At 44.6% G+C, this 26,673-nt stretch overlaps 1 protein-coding gene across 2 annotated transcripts in view; it reads left to right on the top strand.

The window, feature by feature from the left end:
- OBSCN (obscurin, cytoskeletal calmodulin and titin-interacting RhoGEF) overlaps positions 1 to 26,673 on the top strand; it is a 1,961,032-nt gene that overhangs the window by 1,165,285 nt on the left and 769,074 nt on the right. The window contains exon 99 of one of the 2 annotated variants that reach the window (XM_069211033.1): positions 10,474 to 15,051. The exons of the other annotated variant lie outside the window; for it this stretch is intronic. Within the exon in view, the coding sequence (XP_069067134.1) occupies positions 10,474 to 11,962 (1,489 nt within the window). The 3' untranslated portion in view covers positions 11,963 to 15,051. Of the gene's footprint in view, positions 1 to 10,473; positions 15,052 to 26,673 lie in introns of those variants that run through there. 2 annotated transcript variants of the gene reach the window in all.

The raw sequence follows: 26,673 nt of genomic DNA on the forward strand, positions 1-26,673 counted from the left end.
ATAAATTAGTTACGTAACTAATGAATGTATTTAGTTGGATCAATATTTGACAGTCTACTTATCAAGCATTATCCCAAATTAGAAGGTGTATAAAAGGTAGTTTGTAATTCTTATTGAAAGAAACCTCAGTTTTCTTCATCATAAACAATATCCACTCTCAACAATAGTTAATAGACAATGCAGTAAAATGTTTCTATTAGCTGAAAAGATTGAATAAATACATTGCTGCTTTTGGAATTTAAGATCTACAAATAGCATATTTATATAATAGACTTGTAAGAAATAATTACATTTAATTAAACCAGTTTGGGAATTATGGACTTGATTATGAGTGTGGCGGTCCTCGGACCTCCACACTTGCTGTGGCTGTTGGACTGCTGTGATTGTGGCGTTCTGCCCTCCAAATTACAATGTTGGCGGGCAGCCCCACCGACCTACCGCAGTCTCTGCCGGAATTTTTGATCTTGACGGGCTGAGGGTGGCGGGGGTCAGAAACAACCAGGGCGCTGCTGAAGTCAGCGTCATCCTGCTGATTATGACCTCGTTCTCCAGCAGCCTTTTCATGGTGAAGGCTGGTGGAGAACAGGTGCGGGCAGCTACGGGGGGGCCTCCAATGCCCATGCACTTGGCATGGCCAGTGCAGTGGTCACCCACCCAGCACCCTCGTAATGCTCACTGTCAGCTGTGCATTCAGTGAGCATTATGAGGGTGCTGGTGCACCCTGCTGGTGGCAGCATTGCCACTGCTCAATTACAAGCCGGCAACAATGCTGCTGACACTTTCCCACTGGTCTGATGGGCGGAAACCTTCTGAAAACTAGACACCCTGGGGAACAGAGGATGGGGTAACTTGTGGCGCTCTCACCAGGTTCTGTTACGCAGAATCTTTATCAAATCAAAAAATTTCGCTGCTGCAAAGTTCTGGAATCTGAAGGGAGCCACACTTCCTTCTACCCAGCGTTGCCCTAGGTCTCCCGATAAAAATGGTACCTCACTTGTGTGGGTAGGCCTAGTGCCCGCGACAGGAAATGCCCCAAAAACACTGTGTAGACACATTAAAATTATCGAATACAAAACTACCTGTTTTTGTGGGGGTGGGAGGGACATGTGTTTGTTGTCCTAGGCTCAGCAACCACTAGGGAAATCTACCAAACCAAGAATCCTCATCAAACCTCAAATTTAGCTAAAAAATTACATTTTCCCCACATTTCTGTGTGAGATCACCACACCGGCACAAACTTCCTACCACCCAACGTTTCCCTCAGTCTCACGATAAAGATTATACCTCACGTGTAGGTGGGCCGAGTGCCTGTGACAGGGAAGAGCTAAAAGCCATGTCGAAATTGACGGGGGACCAAAGGCAGTTTGAAAACAAAATGTTTTTTGGCTTACAACTTGGGCAGAATGTTTATCGGTATAGATGTGACAATGCTGTCTGGTAGGAATTTTGTGGATTCCTGCAGATTCCCGAAGGTTCCATCACAAAAATGTGGAAAAAATGTGTGATTTCAAGCAAAAGTATGAGGTTTGCAGGCCATTGTGGGTAAGAAAATGGTGCGGGGTACATATGAAACACACCACCTTGGACTCACCCAGATGTTTACTTTTCAGATGTGTCTAGGTCTTGTAGATTTTTCTACATCGCAGCTTCCCAAAGTCCAAAAAGTGCAGCCCTCACGATTCCAAGTGGGCCGATTTTGAGAGTTAGACAAGCTCTCATGGCCCAAATGTAAAACACAAACCCCAAATAATCAAATGTACTCTTGCTTGCCATTAGGATAAGATCTTTTAGTGTGCGGGGGAGAGCTGAAAGACTTTTATCCCCTTCAGTTGGAGTGGAGGCATATCCATCCCCATACTGGTTGGTAGCCACCACCCCAATATTTTGTTTTCTACTTCCCTGGAATCTAGAAGGCTTTCTGCCCCTCCCCCCCGCCCCCCAGGAAGTGGATCAGGAGTAATTGCCCCATCTGCCCACTGGTGAGCAGAACAACATTGTCCCCATTTATGGTGCCTAGTAGTTTCTTCCCCACTTGGGCAGATTGGCTTAATTGAAATAGGCCGATCTGCCCCCAATGGGGGCAGAAATGGCCTAAAATAAATTTGCCCTGCAGGAGAGAGACCCTTGCCTAAAGGGTCACTCCTCTTGCGTGAAATAGACGTGACAATAACAAATCCCTGGTGTCTAGTGGTTCCTGCCTCCCTTGGGGGCAGATTGGCCTACTAAAAATAGGCTGCCCTGCCCCCAAGGGGTGCAGAAATGGCCTAAAAACAATTTGCCCCACCCACCCAGGGGAGCAACCCTTGCCTAAGGGGTTGCTCCCCACGTCTAAAAAATAAAAAATAACATGATCCCTGGAGTCTAGTGGCTTCTGCCCCCCTTGGGGGCAGATCGTCTAATTAAAATAGGTTAATCTGCCCCCGGGGGGGGGGGCAGAAAAGGCCTAATTGAAAAATGCCCCCCTTAGGGAGCGGCCCTTGCCGACTGCTGGCCTTTCTTTTCCATTCATGTCGCTCTGCCTGCCCCCACCCCCGATTGGAAGAGAAATGCATGAGGGTCAGTCTGCGATCGCGCACTGATGTAATCATATGTCACTGGGGGGGGTGGGGAGGTGGCAGTGGAAGGGGAAGCAATGCCCATTCCATCCCTGCCCAGGGGAGGGGTTTGGAGGCCATGGGCAGGTCTAGGACGTAACGGTTACGTCTTCGGCACCCGAGCGGGGCAGCTGAGGACATAACAGTTATTTCCTTGGCACCCAAGGGGTTAATGAATTAAAAGAGGAATAAGTAATATCATTAGCACAGGAAGAGACATACTGACGCTCATTTTGAGTTTTGTGGACAAGAAAGCCAGTCTGCCTATGTCTCGACAGTGGCGTCCACCCTGCTTAACCTATTTGGAGTTTCCCGCTAGGCCTGCAGGCAGAAACCTCAGTTTCTACCCAATGGCCTAGCGGGAAACATGCTACAGAATTTTCTTTGGTTCGTAATCGAGTCAGCGGCAATGCTGTAGCCCACAGGTTGCACAAGCACCCTCGCAGTGTTCACTGTCTGCTGCGATGGTGCTGGTCAGAAGGGACCTCTGGACTGCCCATACTTAGTGCATGGGCCGTGCATGGGCCCCCCTGTGGCCACCTTTGGCCCCAAGCACCTGTTCTCCACCAGCCTTTTCATGGAGGTAAAACTGCAATGAAAAGGCTGGCGGAGAACAAGGTCGTAATCAGCAGGGAGGTGCTGCATGCAGCACTGCCCTGGCTGATTGTGATCTCTGCAACTGCCAGACCATCGGGATCATGGATCCCAGCAGTGTTGCCGGTACCCTGGCAGTCTAACCTTCATGGTCTTAATATTGCGGTTGGACCGCCACATAAAGGCTGGCGGTCATAAGATCGCCAGCCTTGTAATGAGGGCCTTTATGTCATAACTATCAATTAAATTAAGGACCAAAATGAAATGCTTTATGGTTTTAAATAAAAATGCCAGTATATCTGATCAAATGCTTTTTCAGCATCCAAATCAAGTGATCAACTGAGATGTTTAATATTGTTTAAATAGTCAATATTATGACAGACGTCTAGTATTGTAGGTTGGTAATCTACCTTTCAAAAAACCATTCTGTTCAGGCTCTATGATTGAATTCAAACTTGGAGCTAATCTAATTGCCAAATTGCTGGCTAACATTTTATAATCATGATTAATACGGCAAACTGGATGATAATTGAAAATCCCATGCATGATCTTTGTCAGGCTTAAGAACAACAATTTTTATTGCATCTTTAAATAACCATTCAAATGAGGTGTTGTTTGCAAATTGCTGAAATAGAGTAAAATAGGACATAGTTGATTATGGAAACTTTTGAAGATTGCAGCTGGAATACTATCAGAATCAGGAGTTTTCCTTATATTGATTTATTTATTTGCCCAATCTCTTTTAATGATAAGCGGGTGTCCAATCTGTCCTCGTCAGCTTGAGATATAGTTTGTAGTTTGTATTTAAATACAAGGACCTGGGAGATTCCAGTGGGGTGGACATGTCTCCAGATTCTGGCACCTGCACGGAGGAAGGGGCATCCATTGCCATGGTTGTGAGAAGGGCTGTGGAGGTCCTTGAGCTAAAGCTTCCTTACATTGCGTCTAACTTCCTTACCAAACTGCTTCAACTGGGGCTGAGCTCTGCGGAGGCCTAGTCCAATTCAATAAAGCTCTCATGGACATTCTCCTGGGGACCTGGGCCAAACTTTACACAGGGGTGATCATACACAGAATGATTGCCCTCCGCCATTGCCATGCACCTGTGGGCCCAGCTTTCCTTAACTAACACCCTCTCCTGAGAGCCTAGTGTTGTAGGCCTCAGCTACCAAAGCCGACCTCAGCCTGTTTCTAATTCAAAAAGCTGGACACTTTTGGGGAGATAATGTTTCCGTCTACTAGCCTAGCTTTGCTACCCAGATCCCAACTTATTCTGATGCACTCCAAGTTTGCGATGGAGCAGCAGATAGAGGATTTGAGAGAAACCTTGATATGCATTTTCGACACCCTCTGCCTCCCTCAGGCAGGCCTTTGGGCCCCATGGATCCTTGGAGGCCTCCAGCTAGTTTACTGCTGGTAGATCTGTCCACAACTCTCTTGGCCTCTTGATTCGGGTACAGGGACTTCTCAGGCACTGGGGCCGATGCCCATCCTGAATTTGACCCTAGTGCCATGACCCACATCAGTTCTTGTCACAACAACACTTTCCCCAACACCGCTGATGCTGGAGGGGGACCCTATTGTCTTGAAACCTGGCCTCAACCGAAGTTCTGTCATATGCCACAACCCGTCCTGCCTCATTTCAGCTTAGATAGAACACTTGCCCTCCTGGAAAAATACCACACAACTTGTTTGGCTCAGATTCTGGCCAAAGGCAACATAATCTCAGAGATAACAGTGCTGATGATGAGGATGGAGCCCAGTGTTATGATGATGTTTATTTGTACATGGATTTGCAGGATGTCAATAATTTGTACAGCTCCTCCAACACTGGATTGAGTTAACTCCCTATCTCCTCAATGGATGAATCAGCTTCTATAGATGTGGTCATCTGGTTTATGGCCGAAGCTTCAGACTTAACAGCTCCCCTCCATTGAGGTCTAGATTAATGTGCTTACGGAAGTTTTGCAGCCTGGATAAGCATCTGTTGAAAAGCATCTCCCTTTTAATGATGCATTTACAAATACACTAATAGGCACCTGGGCCAAAACTTGCTCTTGTCTGCTGGTAAAGACAGAAGTCCAGATGCGAAAAGCCAGGCTCTGGAGACTGCTTTCCTGACTAAGAGTACTACACTGGAAAGACTGTTTGTCCAGTCCTCCACAAGTAGTCTCAGTCCAAATATATTTTCTATGGCACCTCCTGACAGAGAATCCAAATGTATGGGAGCACCAAGGGGCATATTTATGTTCTGTTTGTGCCAAATTTGCATAATTTATTAACTCAAATTCAGCGCAAACTTAACTCCATATTAATATTTTGACGCTAGTTAGCACCATTTTTTGGATGCGTGAACCTACTTTACATCAATGAGATGCAAGGTATGCGTTCCCATCTAAAAAATGGTGCTATCCCCATAGCCCAATATTTATCCTCCGTGCTAAAATGACACACGGGTGAGAGGAGGGGCTAAATAATGGTGCAAGGCTTGCTTCACACCATTATTTAACGTCTGGGTCAGACCAGGCGTTAGGGGACCTGTGGACCCATTTCCATGGTTAAACACCATTGGATGGGACCACTGGTTCCCTCCCCAAGCCCCAGGAACACCCCCACCCACACCAAAGGGACACCAGAGGATGAGGGATCCCATACCAGGTAAGTAGAGTAAGTATTGGTAAGTATACATATATATTTTTTTAAAGTGCCATCAGGGGCCCTAACCTGGGGCCTCTTGCATGGAACAGGGTGCAATGGCCATGCCCAGGGGACACTTGACCCCTGAGCTGGCCATTGGGGTGGTTGGCATGACTCCTGTCTTTCCTAAGAGAAGAGTCATGTTTTTGGTGGTTGTGCGCCAGGAAATGGTGGCAGTCTGGTTAGAGGCATTTTTTTGCCTCTAACCAGGCTAGCGTCATTTTCTGACGCACAACCACCTCCTTCCCTACCGCCACCCTGACCCGGCTAGTGTCTTTCTTGAAGACGCGAGCCCAAGTTTAGCGCCGGCTTGCGCCATTCAATAAATACGGAACCCGGCTGGCGTTGTTAAATGACGCAAGTCGGCGCTAAACTTTTTGCTGCAAAACTGCGTTAATGCAATTTTGCGGCAAAAAGCATAAATCTGGGCCCAAGTGTTTTTGTCTGCCAGCCTAGCTCTTCAGTTTGTCAGTGCTAGCTTGGAAGATGATCACATCCATTGTGGGATATGATCAGCAAGATTTTGTTGACAGTCCCTGAAGAGTTTTGCAATAACTTAGCACAGATCTTCCAGGATGGCGAGGATGCAGCAAAGTATGTGATCCATTCTGGACTGGACATTACTCATTGCTTGGGCAGGGCAGTCAGTACCAGTGTGGTGCTTTGGCGCTACATGTGAGTGAGATCTATATGCTTCTCTGGTGGCATTCAAACATAGTTGAATGATATGCTATTTGATGCCATCCTCACAGAACCACTTCAAAGAAAGTAGGCCCGCAGTGCACTCCCTAGGCCTTTCTGCACCCATGAGGCTTTGTAAGGGGTTCTGTGCAAAGGCAGTGCCAAGGCCCGCCACCCCAACAACAGATCCCTAGTTCATTCAAGCCGGGTTCGGGGATCTAGCTGGCAGTGTCTAGGCCAGAAGCAGTAGCATACTGCCTTGTCCTTCACACCTGCTTCAGTTTCCAAATTGCTTTACTTTGCCTTTGGTAGCACATGGCCATCCAGTAGGCCATTTCTGTCAGACCCACTGCATATATCACCTATAACAGAACCTGTTTCAGATGACCATTTGTCAAATCTGTGACGGAAAGTCCAGGCTGTTTTGTACAATGGAGCCATAGAGAGGGTTCTGGCAAAGGAAGTGGGTACTGAGTGCTACTCCCATATGCTAAAGAAAGACACTCGCCTTCATCCTATTTTAGATGTCCAACCTCTCAGCTTCTTCCTGAAAAACGACAAATGTAGGATGGTCCCTTTGTTCCAGGTTCCCTCCACCCTGGATGCAGGAGACTGGATGGGATCACAGGACTTACTATTTTCACATCTCCGTCCTGCAGTCCAAGGGGTGTTACATGTGTGCCAAGGAGAGCTAAAATATGTGTGAATGTACCATCATTATGGTGCCAGCATTCATTTGCCAATGAATACTGGCATCATATTGACAGTTGTGTATGTGTGCGATATGTGTTGTGTACAAGTGTGTCCCCATCCATATCTGACCCACTCATGTCCCCAACATATGGTTGTCACAGTAATTTACAAAAATTAAATTACTGTGACATGTATATGTCTGTAGTAGTTCCGACCTTCTGTGCAGTGCCCTCTAAACATACCCTGGCAATGTGGTGTCCTTACCTTCGAGTCTGGCAATTGGGGGGGGGGTCATGTTTTCTCCGTGGGTCGGTGGCAGCAGTGATAGCAGGTGTTGTCCAGTCAAAAAGGGGAGTTCTCACCCCTTTGTCCCCCAATCCGCCAACTCAGACATTGAGCTTGGACCACACTTTTGTTCTTGGTGGTAAGGCACATCTAAATCTGCATGACAGGAAGGGTCGCTGGGGTCCCACCTGCATCCCCTTTTCCCTCTCCTGATATCAACGCAGGAGGTATTTATTGGCAGAGATGGTGGTTTGGATGCGGGCTTTGGTCTATGGGGCCCCCAACATCTAATTATAGCAGGTGGACCATCACCTCAACGAGTAGGTTTCCAGTCGAAAAGTCGACGGCAGGACCGTTAATACCAAGATCAAAATTATGCCCTCTGTCAAACTGTAGGTTTGTCACTGCTTTCCCATTTCCCATTTTATTGAAATTGTCTCTTTTCCATCTAAAATGGTCCCAATCTAGGAGAGGGGTTAGAGCATTAGAACAGAACCTGGACGCAACATACGCTGTGCATGTTTCTTCTAAACAAATCATGCTCAAGTTGTGCTCTCACTGTCATGGGAGAAATGAATGGGAAATTGTGATAAGAAACCAAGTAAAGTTGTTATAATGATGATGTTGAAGTGACATAATGAAGGGTAGTTAATTTTATAGACATTTAATGGTTCATACAACTGTGTATTCGCATTAAGGTTTATTATCCTAAATAAGACAATGAGGGGTGGTGAGTGCTATAGCATCGGATCCCACCTACAGAGAGCTATGAGAGGTATAGAGACTCTAGCAAGATATAAAGTAGCAGACTATTAAGGTTTTGACAAGGAGGACTGGAATAGGCAAGGTTAGATGAGGCAATGGTAGATGGATCATCACATGAAATGTGTGTGGTTTAAAGTTAAACCCTTTTGTTTTTCAGACTGAGTTAAGGTCTGAAACAGGCACACAGGATTTGCTTCTGCAACTATAGTCTAATCTCTGGTAACCTTTAGGGATCATAAACATACCTGTCGCTCTGTTTTCATCACGTATTACTATAGTAGGGAAAATACTTTTGTGTGTTTCCTTGCCACAATTTAATTTATACAGGCATATATGTTAACTGAGTGGGTTGCTTCTTGACAGCATGAATCTGCTGGACTATAGAATGTGGCCTAATGAAAATCTTGCCCTTTTTTAGTGATGAATGAAATTAGTCTGATATTTTGCAACTTTGCACAGAGAGCTCGACCAAATTATAATTTATATATTTCTTGATTTATTTATGTATAATTGGTTTTAAAGTGTTGGACTACGAGCAGCCACTTCGCAGTGCTAAATGTTACTTTAAATGAGTTTAAATGTTTTTTACATAAATCTACGATTAGGAATATACACTTAGGGCCTCATTACGTGTCTGCCGTTCTTGAGACTGCCAGCCTCGCAGTGACGGTCAGGATCCCCGCTACAGTGGTGTCCAACGGCCACATTAAGACACTGGTGGTTAGAATGCCAGGGTAGTGCCAGCACCGCCAGGATCCATGATCCCGATGAGCTGGCGGAGATTGCAATTGGCCAGGGCGGCGCTGCTGCATGCAGCACCGCCCTGCTTATTGCAGCCTTGTTCTTCGCCAGACTTTTCATGGTGGTTTTACTGCCTTGAAAAAGCTGGCAGAGAACAGGTGCAGGAGACCTCAGGGGGGCTCCTGCACTGCCCATGCACTTGACTTGGGCAGTGTAGTGGGCCCCCTGCCCAGTACCATCGCAGTGTTCACTAGCTGCTGTGCAGACAGTGAGCATTGTGGAGGTGCTGGTGTACCCTGCAGCAGCAGCATTGCAGCAGGCCTGATTACAAGCCGGAGACAATGCTACCAACTGTTTCCCGCGACGTTGGCTGGAAACTGTCAATGGGTCTGGCAGGGAGGTAGCCAGTGTGGCGGCAACCTCCCTGTCAGAAGTTCAGCGGATGGTTCAACTGGACCGCCGAACTCTTAATGAAGCCCAAATCTGCTTTAATATATGCTCCTCTCAAAACTAATTGCAATATTTGGATGCAAGAGCCACTGGAGCACTCGGGTCCAGTAGTCTTTGAGCATTTTACCATTACTTGAGCATAGACAGCAGAAAAGTACCTCTGAACATGCCCTTTTCTAATATCTAATAAAAACAAGAGTGACCCACTCTGGTGTCCCACTTTCTTCTTATCACTGTACTTGCAGACATCCCCCATGTCATTGTACTTGCATGCACCCTATGTTTCTTAATTTTATAAGAACATTGCATATTATATGTAGTCAAAGCCCTTTCATTGTTGCACTCTTCCACTCCTGAGTCTGCCCCCTCATACGGGGAAAACAGAGAAAGAAATTAATAGAATACTGCATCCATATTCCTTCTTAGACGTACACTGTACATAACATCATTTTTTTACAACCTGTGCCTGCATTACTGCCTCTCAGCCACATATAATACCGTGCATACTGTTTTTCTAAGGGTCAATATATCTATTGTAACTGATACCTTTTTACTGCATGCTAAAAATATAATCACATTTAATAAGCACTTAGTGGACGTAGCATCATAACAAATTACAACCTAAATACCAACTTTCATATTCCATAAAAAGACTACCTGCATGTCATGGTTTTCAAAGTAAGTAGCTATTTAACAGATGCTTGAACATTTATCAAACATGTCATATAAAAAGGAGTCGCGATTCCAAGTCCAGATTTCAATCTGTCTTAACACAGTGTTTTTGTGTATGTCGTTTGCCTTTATTTGCTTGCTATAAGTCTTACACACTTTGTCTGATATAACTTTGATTCTTAATGAGCAGTGAAGGATTGTTTTGCTCACTGAACTAACATACACTGACCTTGTCAATACTGGCCTGTGTGAAATGCCAGCGCTGAAATGTTTTTTACTCAAACATTATTTCCATCATCAGAGAGGAGACCATAACAACTGTTGTAAAGAGTCCACGAATAAAGAGAAGGATGTCTCCTGCACGTCCTCGTTCAAGCTACTCTCCATCTCGGCCACTAAGGTCAGATCTGCCATCGCCAGAGCCACTCTATGTGTCAAGAGCCAAACCACCAACATTCAGGCTCGAGCAGGAGGTCAGAAAATCTGCCATTCCTACACTCTATGTGACAGATCCAGATGGTGGAAGAGGAACAACATCGAGAACTATGGTCATGGAAACCAGACTAGAGGAACAAAAACCCCAATGGGTGGAAGTGGAAGAGATCATTGAATTCAAAGTAAAGAAGTCTCCAAGACCCCCCAGGAAGAGAGGAGTGTCACCAGCAAAATCTGACAGAGATGAAACTAGTGCATTATCATTCCCTGGACATGGCCCAAGACCAAGGCGGCCTCAAGATGATCCAAATGCTAATAATTCCAACAACAAGTTAGTGGAAGAAACAAAGACTTCTCTTCCCTCTGATAGTATTTCAGATGTTGACATGTCAGCCATTGATTACGGATCTGATCAAGAGAATGCAGGAAACAACGATGATATTAGCTCTCAGTGTGGATCCCAACAGTTAGAAGGTGACTCCATCTTTGAATTTGTAGCAGATGAAATGGATTCCAGCCTGGAAGCCTCTGCAACCACCAACATTTCACAATCTGCTGACCCAAAAGATTCCAGTGTTAGTAAAAACATATTAAGTTCTGAGACCACTTATAATGAAACAAATGATTTGCCTCCACCATTGAATGCTGAAGGGCAAAGAGACATAGAAGGAGAAGACGCTGTTTGGTCTGCAGAAAAAGAAGGACCAAGCTCCATTTACGACCCAGGTTCTGAGGAAGAAAACTTCATCATTGATGAACCAGAGGACCCAGAGACTGATGACATTGGAAGCAGGGACCCCAAAATATTAATTCACAATGGAAAAGTGCTAACTCTGGAAGATCTTGAAGATTATGTCCCTGGAGAAGGGGAGACCTACGGGTGTGAAGAGGGTGATCAAGGCATCACTCCAGGACCTCCGTGTGAAATCTCTGTTCTCCAAGCAGAAATTAATGAACCAGCCATTGGAAAACCCATCCTGCTGAATGTAGGAAGGCCTCTTGTTTCAAATCCAAGGGATACCTTCTTCAGCAAGTTTGCAGAGAACCTCTCTGGACCGATGTTTCTCTCTTCCTCAAGAGTCAGTGGAATGCAATCCACAGGTCCCTCAAACATTTCCTTCCATATGAGTGAAACCTGTACAGCTGAAGCCATTGTGCATCCAGCAACAGCAACCACTACTGGCAGTCAACCATCCTTTGACCCCAAGCCTTCTTTCTGCACTGAAGTTCAGCGTCCTGTAGACAATGGACAACCAAGCTTTAAAACTGAAGTGTCCACTAGAACCCTTAGCTATGGAACTGTTGGAGAAACTGTAACCCTGCACATCAGCAAGAAAGATCCATCACAGAGTTAGGAAAAGGAAGTGGCAGGAAGACTGATCACTTTCTAGTGAGAGAGCAGAGTGTTGTTGCATAATCATTTACACAATTTGCAAAGAGGAAACAAAAATATCCTACACTGGTATAAATAGTGCTTTTCTAGTCTTAAAAGGGAACACTTCTGTCAGTGCAGTTTGTAATGACAAGTTTTTTATGGCGGATAAGACATATCATTCCGTATTGAAGCCATGAGATTGATTAGTGGATGAATAAGGAAGGTGTGACCCCCAAAGCCAGAAGCAGAACAGTACGATTTATGACTATAAGGTTCTCATGGGAAGATGAGGGGTTCCAAAAGTACCCACTTCTCGGTTGCAACAATCAAACACTGACTTCTGATGATGAGGTAGATACAGTTATGATGTAAGCCTGTCAATTCCACCAAACATCTGTACCTACAGTGTTGAACACTTTGCCATGTTGTAATATGGTCAGGGCTTTTGAGGTTGCAGCTTCCGTTGAGTAAACTTTCGGCTTCCAAATCTCCTCAAAGCCATGCTCTCCTCTGACATGTGAACTTTGAGATGCAGATGCCTGTGAAAAAAGTTGGAGCCAGTGCTCGAAAAATTATGATTAGCCATTTTTAACAAATTACAAGAACATGTCTCCGTAATACATGGTTATTGCTGCCCATGTGCATTGTTTGGTGAGAGAGCGTTATCAACTAATTGCACTTCACTTTAAATGTACAAATGAGCATTTTAAGCAACAAGTGTGAGCAAAATATCCAAGGCTTGGTGCTAATAAATATGGTACTGATGTGGCATTTTATGTTCATGGAAAGTTAACTTCCAGAATTAGCAAAATGTTTTTTATTCAAATATGCTTCAGCATAAATCAAGACCTGTGACACAATACTTGTAAATCTTGTCCTACTTTAATTTCATGTGCCTTTTGATGATGGCCAAACCTCTTAGCTGCGGACACTCTCTAAAGTTGTGCATGAAATGGGCATATAGTGATGAGCGGAAAGTAGTTTCTAGGCAGTTTTTTAGCTGTTGATGATGGCCAAACCTCTTAGCTGCAGACACTCTCTTAAGTCGTCCATGAAATGGACGTATAGTGATGAGTGGAAAGTAGTTTCCAGGCGGTTATTTAGCTGTTAGTCTGGATTTTACATGTAAGAAACCCATGTGGTACCAGCTTATCCTTTCTGCATTCATGCAATACAGCGAGAAGTTCAGGTATTCACGTTTCAAATGATACTTCTTAAGACTCCTGCATTGTATCAAAATATTTGAAAAATGTGTACAGATTGATGTCAGAGTTTCTGAAAGGCTTTTGACAATAGTAAAATTCAGTACATTGTTTCTGAAAAAAACATTGTTAGTGGCTAAGATCCTACAGTGCTCTAGGTCTGAATCAGGATGTATTCCTCATGTGATGGGGCTGTAAGGGACATGTCCTTCTGCTCACAGCATGCTCTGCAGCCATGGTGTTGCAAAGCCTCAGTGTGAGAGGACCGAGAATGTAGCAGGGCAACTTAACTACACAGGAGGCTCTCAAGGGATCGAACTAGAGGTAGTTATTTTGTTTACTCTTCAAACGAACAAGACACAGATACAGTGTACCCACATCATCATCCACCCACTGCAGTTACCAGAGAATTGACCTTACTATTTAAATTAGGTTTTGTGGAGCACAAGTTACTTAATGAATTTCATCTAGTCTCAAATCAACGTTCCATTAAAGTCTTCACAGACAAGAATCCGCTTTGTAGTAAGAAACAATGGGGCGATATCAACCAAAATGTATTTTGCTGTGAGCTTGAAAATCAATTCTTTGTTATGCAAAAATATACTCTGGCGTGGGTGGTGAGATCTGTGTCTGACATTGGTAACAGCTTTTGACAGTAATGGCAGTTTGATACTTGTGTGTAACTGAACAGACCTCATTTACAGTCACTCAAAAAGCTCAGCTTCTCAAGTTTACATAAGAAAATACTAATGTGATTATATTTGATATTTAGTGGGGTTTCTGTTCCAGTGGGGAATTGAAAGTCCAGTACACAATTCATCCATATGCTCATCAAAGTGTAAGGTTACAATAACACAGAAAAACACACCATTCCCAACTAGTGAGAATATTTTGGTGTTCTTTTCACTGTGAACAATTTTCATTATTTCACTTAATATGATTTTTCACAGAAAAAAACCCTGCATTTTTCAACATTCTTAAACGCCAAACTAGATTGAAATCTTATTTGTAAAACCTTAGAATATGACCTAGCTGCTGGTGGCAATGACTCCCCTTGAAACTCTTAACTTTCAAACTTTCTATTTGTGTCCTGAAAAAATGATACGGAAATAAAAGTGCATACTTTTCTCCCACATAAAAGGCAGGAAAATCACCCTGTATATATCTCTTTCATGAAATAGGTTTGGATTTGTTAAAGACTACATTAAGAGTTAGTTTAGACTATGGCTTCTGTAGCTCCAAGATTTACACAGAGCATTATGATTCATGTTGTTTCTTTGTGGTGTCGTATATTTTGCTGCATTAGATAATGCCAGTGGGTGTAAGTCGCCTTGATGCTGGGAAACAGTGCATGAACGCTGAGGCAGCGATTTGTTTCCAGATTCACCTATATGACAAAACTAAGCATGCTTGCTTGAGAGTTCAGAACTGTCCAGTGACTCACAAGCTGACCCTTGCAAGTGTATCAAAGATGGCTACAACAAGTAAAAATAACTTGATGCAAATTAGACTGACAAAGACATATCTTTAAACATGTCAAAAGTCCTCTGGTTTTCCTGTTCCCCCTTAAATTCATCCTAATTATATCAGCTGACCTGCAAATGGACAATATCAATTCATCTTTTGATTACATCTCTTTGCATAGTGACATCTAATGTGTAAATTATAAAATAAATATGTGCAAGGGTTTCATTTTCAGTACATTGAGAAACTTGAAGTTCTACAAAAATATTATCCTTGGAATGTTGTACGAATTAAAGCTATAGTGCAAAACATTGAAACCTCAGTTTGAAAATTTGAAATCAGTCAACATATGTAATGCTAAGATGTTCGGTTTCAGATCAATAAATGTCTTGCAACAACTGAATTGTGTATAGTTTTGTTACGCTTTTCTTTTCTTTCTGAAATATTCAGCAAGGCTAGCCTATGTGATGTAGCTCCTTGATTTTGGAATGTTAGGAGTAGAACCCTCAGTGATGAAGTTGGAGAGATCCCATTGTGCATATTTTATATGAACAACATCATTATGCATGAAATGGTATGTTATATTATGCCACAGAAATGTTTATAGTTGCTCAATACCCTCATTGCAATCAGACTCTTCAGGGCTATAGAATTGCATTGTCTAATTCAATTTTCTCTAGTCAATCCATATCTCTTCACAGTGTGCAGATTTCATAGTGTTGCTTAGTAAACCTCATAAAGTGGTTTTCTAGGTTATGAAACAGTTCCTCCGTTTAGCCATATAAATTGGAACCTGCCAGCATTTGTGATGGTAGCAATACTTAGAGTTATGCGTAAACTTTATGAATCACCGTACACCAATGTAGAGGTAGAGGAATGAACCTAGCATAACCTCCATTATCACATATATATTTATGCCCCACAGGTGCTAGGGAATGCAGAGGACAAATGTTATTAAGTCCCTTTCAATGGTTTACAGGTATCCACAGATATTTGGAGAGGTCACCTTACCTACTTCTGTCGTGGCATGCTTCATCAGCTATACCACCACTGTGGGCTCATCCATATCCATAGTCCTGGGCAATCTTAATAAATAGTACTGGACAGAGACAAGGATTCAAATCTAAAAATACTTGAAGATATCCAGCTGAAATTTCCCTTATAAGTTGGTGACCTGGATATGATTAAACAGATATGGATAGTAGGTCATATTCAAAGTACCATCTATCCACTCATTATTGATATTTTTGTTGTTTGTGTACAGCCACAATGTTTCAGCCTAGTTATTGGCCATATGAGTCCTACGGTTATCATCAGGGCTCAGTGTATTTTCTCTGTTTACCACACTCAGACCATGCTTCTAAGTGAGGCAATGGCTCTCCACCCTAAGTCTTCCACTTGATTTATAACCTGTAAAAAGAATACTTGTGATCACTGCAAAAGTATTTATATGTAAGGTCCACAAACACAATCGTTTTGGGACATGGCCAAAGTGATCTTGCCAGCGGTCCTGGAGGACTTTAGGTCTTCCCTGACTCAAATGATCCATGATGGGCAGGGTGCAGAGTAATGTGTCTTCCATGCTTAAATACCATGGATTGCATTGGCATGGCAGTTGATACTAGTGTAGTGCTCCATAGACACACCTCGATCAGATCAACCAGATTTTCCAGCAATGTGCAGGTATCACTGCTGGACATGCCCTTTGATGGGTCTCTCCTCTTCGCAGAGAAAGCAGACTCCACTCTGGAACACCTTAAGGATATAAGGGCCACAGCATGATCCTTGGGGCTGTTGAACACTGTAGAGCAATTTCTCCATCAGCTCTGCAAACTTAGGGGCTATTCCAGGAGTTGGCCTATCAGTAGAGACTGTTTTCCAAGCCACAGATTCCACAGACAGCCCAGTCCTTTGGGGACTGCAGACAAAGCACTAACAGAAGCTCACAGGCCAACAGAGGTATCAGCCCTCCAGCTCCTCTTCCGCTGTAACAGTGACCCACAAGCCACTTTCATTTTCCATCAGCGGCTCACTCCCAACTGGTGGGTGGCAGGAATAAGCATTTCCTCCCAGTTCGGCGATCCATCACTTGTGACAGATACGTTTTGCAGATTGTTCAGAAGAACTATGCCGTACATTTCTACTCCTCCCCACCCTACATTCTCCATGCACCAGAACGAATTTCAAAGGAGCATCTATCCATCCTTCTGTAAGAGATACATCTTTTACTCTTGAAATGTGCCTTAGAACACATACCAGATTTGAAAAAAGGAAGGATTGTTATCCCCTCTATTTCCTTTTTCTGAAAAATGATGGGCACTTCAGGCCGACCTTCGACCTCTGAATGCCTTTCTGCAGAAGGACAAACTCAAACTCATATTGGATCAGATCCTCTCTGTTCTGGATCCATGAGACTAGATGTTGTCCTTGGACTTGTAGAATGAATATTTTCATGTATACGTCCTGCAGTCCCACCGGCATTACCTACAATTCAAAGTGGCCCAAGAATGCTTTTAACTTGTCCTGCTCCCCTTCAGCCTCAAATCTGCCTCTGGCTGTTCGTGAAAGTGATGATGGTGATTCCTGCCTATCTTCTGAGGGCAAGATTTTCTCTATTACTGTACCTTGCTTACTGGCTGTTGAAGATGAGCTTGTCGCAATCAGTTTTGAGGCACCCCTGGACAATGGCCAAATTCCTAACATTGTGTGGGTTCACCATAAGCGGCCCAAAGTGCTACCTTATTCCATCACAAAGGCTTCCATTCTTTGAGGCATTCCTTGAAAACATGAGCTTTAAAGCTTTTCCTCCGCTGCAGCAAGTCCAGGACATTCAGGCTATGATCCTGATATTTCAGGCTCTCTCCTGGATCTCAGTGAAGGTGGATCTGAGGTTTCTTCCTTTTATCCTCTTGAATCCTTCTTGTCTGCTATGCCAGGTGATATATGCCAACCCTGCAGTGGCACCTGAAATCCTAGTGGGAACAGCATGAAAGCAGCCTTTCTGATACCATCAAGGAAATAGCCTAATATCTGCAGTGGTGGCTGACCCATTACAGTTTGTCCAGCTGCAGGACATTCTCCCTTTCCCACCCAGACCTGACTGTCTGGGTTCTGAGCGAGAAGGTGTTTGTCTGCTTCTGGGTTGGGGTGGCTTGTTTGAGGGAGGTGGAAATCAGAGTCCTTTGCTGTCCAGCTCAAACTACACGTAATCTATTTGCCCTGAAGGTTTTCTTTCCCTCGGTCAAGTGGAGGCTGGAGCATATATTCACAGCTAACAGTTCGTCTGCATGGTACTGCATTAAGCAGGTCAGCATACAGTTATGGGACCTTTACCAGGATGACCTGCAGTTCTGGAGGTAGCTTAAACAGTGGAACATCTCTCTGTTTGCCAGCCATGTGCCAGAGCCCGTGAATGCCAGAGTGGAAAACCTGAGCAGACATTGCACAAGTGACGTTTACATCTCGAAGCAGCGCAGGGTTTATTTGACCAATGGCAAAAGCCCTGGATAGATCTTTCACCACTGTCAAAAACACAGTGTCAACAGGTTGCACATTGGATTGGGCGAGGATAGTGTGGTACCCAGAACTCCTGAGCATGGGCATCTCTCTGCCAGTCAGGCTGGCATTTCAGGAAGATCTAGAGTCTCAGCAATAAGGGCAAGCACTCTTCTTCTGAACCTCTGCAACTTACACCTCCACGCATGGAGCATGAATGGTGTATTAACTGTATTTGGTTTGCAAATGTGATCCTTGCCACCAGTTGCCCTTCCACAAAATGTATCTATGCTGAGCGCTTGACAAGTTTGTAACCTGATCGGGCCACTGCCAAGGAAAGCGCTCAGACATCTTTTAGTTCGTTTGGTCCTTAGGCCAGCAAGGCCTTGCAATAGGCACTGTAAAAAGTTATTTCCTTTCTGCCTTTCTGTGTGTGCTGGACTAACCGTTCTTGTTCAAGTTACCAGTTGTGATGAAGTTTATTGAAGGAATGACATATTCCCCCCACTAAACGACTTGTGATGCTCCAGTGGGACCCTAATTTATTCTTGGCATTACTCATGTGTATGCCCTTCAAGTCCATACATAGTTGATCACAGCATCTCATGACCCTTAAAACTGTTATCCTCTTTGCGGTTAACATCAGCTCATCGGTTGAGTAAACTACAGGCTGTTTCGGTACAGCTGTCCTATAATGCCTGCTTTCCAGACAAATTGGGGAGGGGGACTCCAGCTTCTCTTGTTGCCTAAGGTGTTGACTCTTTTTGACATTGGGCATGTAGTCATTTTTCCAGTGCCTTTTGCTCCATCGCACCTCTTGAAAGAGGAGCAGAAGCTCTGTTGTTTGGACACCCAAAAGGACTTTCAAGTTTTACATTTATCATAACAAGGTTTATTGAGAGGACAATCAGCTAATTGTGGGAAATTCTGGAGCAAAGTAAGGGAAGGCTGTGCTGAAGAGGACCTTGTAGAGGTGGGTAGTCCTCTGCATCACTATCTGCTATGCACTGGCCAAAATGCAGCCCCCCAGAAGGTCTGAGAGCCTCTTCTACCAAGGCGATGGCCTCTACCAATGTATTGGCGTGAGGGGATGCCTGTCCTTGATATCTTCCAGGCTGCAAAGTGGGTGTCGGTGCATACATTCACAAAGTACTACTGCCTTGACTGCCAGTTCCAAAGGACACTTTGCCGGCTCAGTTCTGCAAGACTCTTTGGTCGAAGCCCATTCCAAAGACCCTCCTGCTTTACTAGGTATTGCTTTGGTATCCATTCTAAGGTGAGGAATCTGCCGTTGGAAGTATTCATTCTTACTCTCGATAATGCTCTTTCTGGTGGATACGCCCTCTAACTGCATATTCTTACTGTCCTCCCATCTCCCCGTTCTGTGGAGTGGCCTCTATTAACATGTATAAAGCTTCCATGTTAAAGATCACCAGACCAGTTTTTGTGCTTGCTCAGCAGTGAACTTGCCTTTCTTTGCAAGCCTTGGAACTTGATACTTGGAATGTAGTGGAATTGTTAAAGGAGCGGAGAGGAGGTATTATTCCAGTTGTGAATCTTACTGCTTTTGGGTTTCTAAGATCCCATGGAAAAGAGGAAAATAGCTGGGGATAAGCCTCCTCTGTCTATAATCAATCTAGTGGGTCAATTTTAGACTCTGTTTTAACATGGGTAGTCAGTGTTGGCTCCAAAGAAAATGAGGTAGCAGAGCGGCAGCTCTCGCAGGATTTCATTGTTGTCCCTTGCGGATTGACTTCTTCAGCTAACCCACCTCACTCTTCTGCTGCTATCCCATTACTGAGTGCATCTGAGCCACTGTCTGCTTCCGCTGCAGTAGGGGGCTTGCTTGTGGCCCAGTGGCCCAGTCAACAAAACCTTTCCATTGTGACTCTGATGCTTCGTTTTCAGTGATACCGGCCCTCGCAAAAAGCGCAAAATGAAACCAAGGGCCATATGTACGAAAGCTTTTTCCCATAGACACAGAATGGGTAAAATCCTTTTGTACATCTGGCCCCAAATCTGGGGGCTCTGTACAGCCGCCATTAGGAGCAGGCAGTGCTGTGGCTTGTTGGAGCTGACAACTTTAAACCATGAGCAGCCTAATGAGTCTTACCATATTGACTGGGGCATCATCTTGGACCGGTTTGAATCAATGATGCAAAAATGATTACGACCCCTAACTGAATAGCTTTATTCTCTTGAGCTTCCTATTAGGCAGTGGTATACACTAGAAAGTTATTTTGAGCCCTCGCAACTTCCTACAGATGGCCAATTGCCCACGCTAGATGTGCCCATTGTCCGTGGGGTGACCTCTTTGCGACCTGCCGGGGGTGATGGCCCTAGCCCACCCTGTCAGGCCCCATGGGACAAAAGTGCAGAGCAGGTTTCTAGAGAGTGAGGGAGGGCAGGCTCTTCTGGGTCTGGGAAGAGGAGCAAAATCAATCATACCGCTGAGCAAATTGATCATAGTCAAAGAGTAAACCATCATAATAGAGGTCACATAGCCTTGGTGTTATTATTCCGACTAGACCTCCCTCTGTTCTCATTTGAGTTCCTCCTTCTGAATCCCCTAACAAAGAAAATTTTCTGTCTTAAAAAATCAAGTTTGTCACTGGTTGCCGTGTAATATGAATTTTGGCATGTCAGAGTATGATGGTGTTGTGTTTGTGCAGAGAGTGGGTTGGGTAGGCCTAAGCCCCAAGTCTGTAAATGGATTCTGTGTTGTTATCAATATTAGGAGTTTTTGACTAGCTAAGTGGCTGCTTACGAGTGTTAGAGGGAATGGGATGAGGAGTTCTGGTATAACTTTGGGCTTTTTTCATAGGCCACCACTATCGAAGCAGCAAGATTCCCCATGCTTTCAATCCCACAAGGCCACCAGTGTGTGTAGACCACAGTTTCTATGTACCAACAGGTTTTCAGCCCTATCTGACTTGGATGGCTTAGATTGACGCCATTAGCCAGCGGTAGGCTCAAGTGGCTCTAGAGTTGTTTTTGGATGTCCACCTGTCTGGGACGGGAACGAAGGCTATCCGCCCATCTCCAAGTAGGCATGTTGAGGACCAGCCCCTCTCCTCCCAGCTAGGTGCAGTTTCATCTGTCGCACCGTTGCCCATCCCTGATTCCTTATATTCCCCTCCATTGGCCATCCTGCTCCAGCCATTTCCCTTCCTGGTTGTCTGAATTATTCTACCTTATTATTGTGGAATGTAGCTGGCCTGGCTTTATTGACCTCTGTGAGGTGCATTTATAGGCAGCTTTGACATTTGTGCATTTCAGGAAACAATGTCTGTGGCCCGACGTTTCGTGCAAGGTTTTAGTTTCAATGTGGAAGCCACTACCTCAGGGAAAGGAAGGCCCTCGAGGGGGGCTTTCCATTTGGGTTAGAAATTCCCTGCATTATAGGCTTAAGGAGCTAAAGCTGGGCAGTCCTGATGCCCAATGCATTGCATTATTGTTTCCATTAGGTGGGTTGTTTCATTTGTACAACCGATACTGCAGGCCAGGGGTTCTGATGTGGCTCCCAGCATCTTTGAAATAGTTGTTGGGGATTTTAACTGTAAATATGAACTGCTGACATTGTCTAGAGAAAAAGTAAGCAATGATGAAGATCTTGTCTGGTGGGGTCCTCGGAGTTTCCCTCTCCCCTTTGAAGAAATGGACCACTGCGGTCTTGCAGTTAAATGGAATAATGGGCTCTGTGAATGTAATGGGTGATCAAAGTCAGATAAGGGGGGGTTCCACACAATCAGTCGTCCATATCGCACCAGTCTAATTGATTACATCTGCTTGTTATTAGGTTACGGCCTCTAATGGTGGATCTGGTGTTACCTCCTGGCAGGACAGTGACCACAATGCACTGCCCATAATGAGATCCTCAACAAGAGGTTGGTTCCAGTGAGTAACAAGCGCAGGGTGAAAAGGAGTGTGGTGGTTGAGTCTGAAGAAACTCTTAAAAGGATTTTAGATGTCCTGGTTGCTGGTTTGGTAGAGGTGAGAGGTGTGTTAGAGTCAAGTAGTTGTCCTGGATGTGTATTGAACATAAGTGGCATTCCCAGTGCCATGTGTGCCTCTTTAAGGTCCGTACTCACAAAGGAAGCATCAAGGGCTGTTCAGAGAGGAAAAAAAGGCTTCATGATATACAAAGGTGTGCAGATATGCTAGGTCTGCACTATTGGAGGCAATTAAAGCTGGGGGGGGGAGCTGCCATCCAAAGAGCCAAGGAAGCATTGTAAAACTACTATCACTCGAGTAAAAAAGATGTGGGAAGATAACAAATGGGCTTCAATGATAGCCGCCATACGGCACAAAGATTTTTGCACTTTTTGATGCCTTATAGCGTGGAGTGACGGGAGCCTTTTGCCCATTTAGACACAAATATTGCGATGGAGGCTTGGGTTGACAATTTGTCCTGGCTATATGCGGGGGTAGATGACGTAGAGCCTCCGATCTCACTCTTCAATCCACATGCCCAGGTGTTGACTCCTGAGCCTCCCCTTGTCTCAATGCTGCATCAGGCTGAGTTTGTGTCAGCCGCTGAAGTCTTCTTTGCTTTGGACACAGTCACCCCTAGTTAAGCTCCCAGGTTGGATAAAGTGCCAGGATTCCTGTTCAAAATGTTGAAGCATATCTGTTGCCCCTATTTTGTAATAGATTTTTTATTCTCTTTTGACTGGTGCCCCATCCCGCATGCGTGGGCAGGGGAACACATAATTCCAATCTATAAGAAGGGTTGCAGGTCTTTTCCAGCCAACTATAGGCCAAGTAGAGTTATAAACAGTGCACAAAAGTTGTTTAGCTGAGTTTTATTAAATTGGCTATGGGATTGGATGATAGACACCAACATCCTTACCTCACTGCAGGCTGGGTTTCGTGATGGCACTGACACCATTGAACAGGTTTCTCAACAATTATACTGGAAGTTTGTGACCTTTGGGGGTGGTCGGCTTTATTTAATTTTTGTCGACCTCAATGCCGCTTTTTAGCTCGTACCTAGAGGATCCTTATGGAAGGTTTTGGCTGAGTTGGGGGTTCCTGCCTTCTTGTTACAGATGATCATTGGATTACATTTGAATAATGATGCACAAGTAAGGTGTGTCCACAGGGTGAGCTTACAGAGCCCATTTCTGTCAATCGGGTTATGAGGCAACGGTCTGTGCTGGCCCCCCACTCTTTCTCTTTTTATATATTAACAATCTAGTTCACCAACTAGCTAAGTGTGGCGGTTGATGCTCAATTTCTTGCTGGGGTCAGAATTCCCACCTTTCTGTTTGAAGTTGACACTTGTTGACACTTGTTACTGTCCAGTTCCCCTATGGGTCTCCAGAAATTATTGGATGGCTTTGGGGACTTTTGAAGACAGTGGGGGCTCAAGATAAACACCTGCAAAAACAGATTTATGGTCTTTAGTCCAAATTAATTAAGCCTAATTCCAGTTCTCAATGAGGAAATGTTGGAATGGGTAACAGTCTTTGAATACCTCGGGATTACACTATCTGAGCACTTTGATTGGGCTCCTCAAGTGCAGAAATGTAACAGTAGGCTCGAACAGTATTGTGGTGGTGTCTCAACAGCCCACCGTTCCTCAGCATTTCAACCCATTTCCCCATCCCTCGAGATATTCAAGTACCAGATGCTGGGAGCTTCTGTTTATGGTGGTGAATTACGGGGTCACCTAGAAGTCAGGCCCCTGGAAATAACGGAAAACAGATTCTCAAGGAGCATGCAACGTCTTCCAGGAAGTACTCCCTGGTATACGCTAAGGTTAGATCACACTTTGAGGAAAGTAAGCAACAGGGTGAGATTGAAACCACTGCTGTTTTGCCTGAGCTTGTGGCCTGCTTCTGAGCTGACCTAATTTCGTAGGGCTTTTGAAGAGGTGATGGGACTGGTTGGGGCAAACAAAATTCCCTGGGTAAGGGCAGTGAGAGACTGCTTAAAGCAGAAATGGCTTGATTGTCTATCATTTAGCCCTGGTGATTTTGTGCCAGTCTCCACGCAGGCACTAAAAAAAGCTTATTGGCATTTTGTAGATCAACGGGACTTGTGCCTTCCAAGGGACTTGCTCTTATTGCCTCCTTTCTGGAGTTTAAAGTGGAGTACTCCTGGGAATCTTATCTAGATGAGGTTGAGCCCCCCCATGCCAGGTTGCTGTACATAAAATTCTGCCTTGAGATTCTATCCCTATTTTCCTTTACGGCTATGTGCTAGCGTTCTAGTCGTACCCAATTCGAACATTACCTATCTGCCCAGATGAGGTGGAGACGGCTAAACATGTTCTACTGTTTTGTCCAGCTTGCCATGCAATAGGAAAAAGTGGATTGTGTCTTTACCTGGGGCTTAGGAATTTTAAAATTGTGTTCAGAATATTAAGAAGTGATACCAGGAGATGCATTGTATTCACTATTTCTAGGTTTTTGTAGTGAATGCGGAGGCTTGGAGGTAAAGGGTGTTTTCAGAATGAACTGAATTTTCTTCCCATTTTATATTTTTATACTGCTTTAACTATTCTTATTGTATGTATAACTCGATTTTAGACTGCTTTTATCGTTGTTTTTATTATGTTCTTTTATGGCCTTTGGCTGAAATAAAGATTTTCTGATTGACTGAATATGGACCCCTTTTATGCATAACACTGCATGAAAGTGGGAATGTGTCAGATTCATATGCCACCTCAGGGGTGGCGTAAGAATGACGCAACAGGGAGAAATATCTTTATTTCTCTCTATTTTTTCATCTCTCTATATGTGCTGCATTGTTTTTGTGTAAGGAGGTGTCCCTTCCTGCACAAAACCAATGGTCCCCACAATGTAGGCACCCTTGCACTATAGTGCAAGGGACTGCGTTGGTACTAGGCAGCAATTTGTGTGCCAGCACAGGGGGAAAGGACAGAAATGCACTGTATCTTGTAGATAACAGTGCATTTCTGCCCTTTCCCAGTTGTGCAGAGTGGTGCATCAAGTATCTTGCTGCGCCGCCCTGCGCCACGGGCCTCATAAATGAGGCCCTAAGTTGTGTTCTTCATGCAGCGCATGAATCCTAAAACCATTAAAGCCCATGAAGCCAAACTGATTACGGCTCTGGCAAAGGAAGATAGACACCACCGAAAATGATCTCATTGATCCCGGTCTCCATTTGTGTGGTCAGGAAAGACGTGACGCAAACATAAGACACTGGACCAGAAGCAAACCTGTTGATCTCCCTCTCCGAAAGGACCCTTGTTCTCAGAGCTGGAGCTTGTCCTTATCCCCACAGAGAATTCTCAGTGTTAAAGATCCGGATCAAACTCCAGCTCCGACATCAGGAGCTTCCCAATTTCCTGGCGCAGATCCAACAGCATTTCTTAACGCCATGTGTGCCATCTTTGCAAAGTTGTTGATGCAATCTGGTGTCCTATTGGGGCTAAATGAGCTGCCACACTTTTCATTGTTCAAACCCTTCAGGGCTAATCTTTTGATGCCAACACCATACTGCTTTGACCCTGCACTTGGCTTTAGAGCGCCACCACCAGTACCATGCTCAGTGCCGATACCACCTCCACTGCGCCACCAACTCCAGCCCCAGATACGTAGCCACCGGTGCGGCACACATCGAACTGCGAGTTCATTCACATAGAGAGGCCCAGAGGATTTTGGAAGAAGAGGCGTATAGAGCTCACCTCCATGAAATCTTCGGCACTAATCCAAACCTATGGAGCACTGGTCTGAGGACATCTCGAACCAAGACCCACTGGATTTTCAATGACCGTCTGCTGATAGTGGGTTGGACACCTCACCTGAACTCACTGTGAACTATCCCACAGACCCACCTACAACAGATATTTTCTCCCTCCACAAAGTGGTGATCAGGACAGCTGAGATATTAGCCCTGAATTTCCCAACCACTTAGAGGAAAACAAATGTCCTTACTGAGGTACTTTCTTTCTTTGGTGATTTCACCTGAGCCATTTCTCCCGATCAAGAATGCTCTTTTGGCACCAGTACTAACAGCAAGGGAAGAACCCTCTCATCACCAGCAGTGAATGACATTGTGGCCCCCTGGTATCGTTTGCCACCTGTTGACACAGCCTTCTTGACTTCGCATGCATCTCTGGAAAGCCTGGTTATACAAGCCTCTTATTCCAGGGCACAGTTTGGTGGCACCTTTCCAACAGTCCCTTCTGACAGGGAAACAAAATGAATGAAGGCTTGGGGAAAGAAAGACTTTTCAGCAGGAAGCATGGCCTTCAAATTCCTTGATGCCAACTGCCTGCTCGCTCACTACAACTATGTATTCTGGGACATGCTGCAAATGATTGTCCCTCATTTACTGCTTGACATGAAGGAACACTTCTAGCTGGTAGTAGCGAATGGGCAGAGTGCTTCGCAACACATCATAAAATCTGGGCTGGATACTGCATATTTGGTTGCCAGAGCGATGGGCACCTCCATGTCAGTGCTCCACCATGCTTTGCTCTGGACATCAAAATGTGTGAATCATCCTAGAAATAATTCCTGCCTTCCAACCAGGCACAACAATTCCAGTCCTGAGA

Source organism: Pleurodeles waltl, chromosome 10, assembly GCF_031143425.1.
Source record: "Pleurodeles waltl isolate 20211129_DDA chromosome 10, aPleWal1.hap1.20221129, whole genome shotgun sequence".
Taxonomy (NCBI): Eukaryota; Metazoa; Chordata; class Amphibia; order Caudata; family Salamandridae; genus Pleurodeles; species Pleurodeles waltl.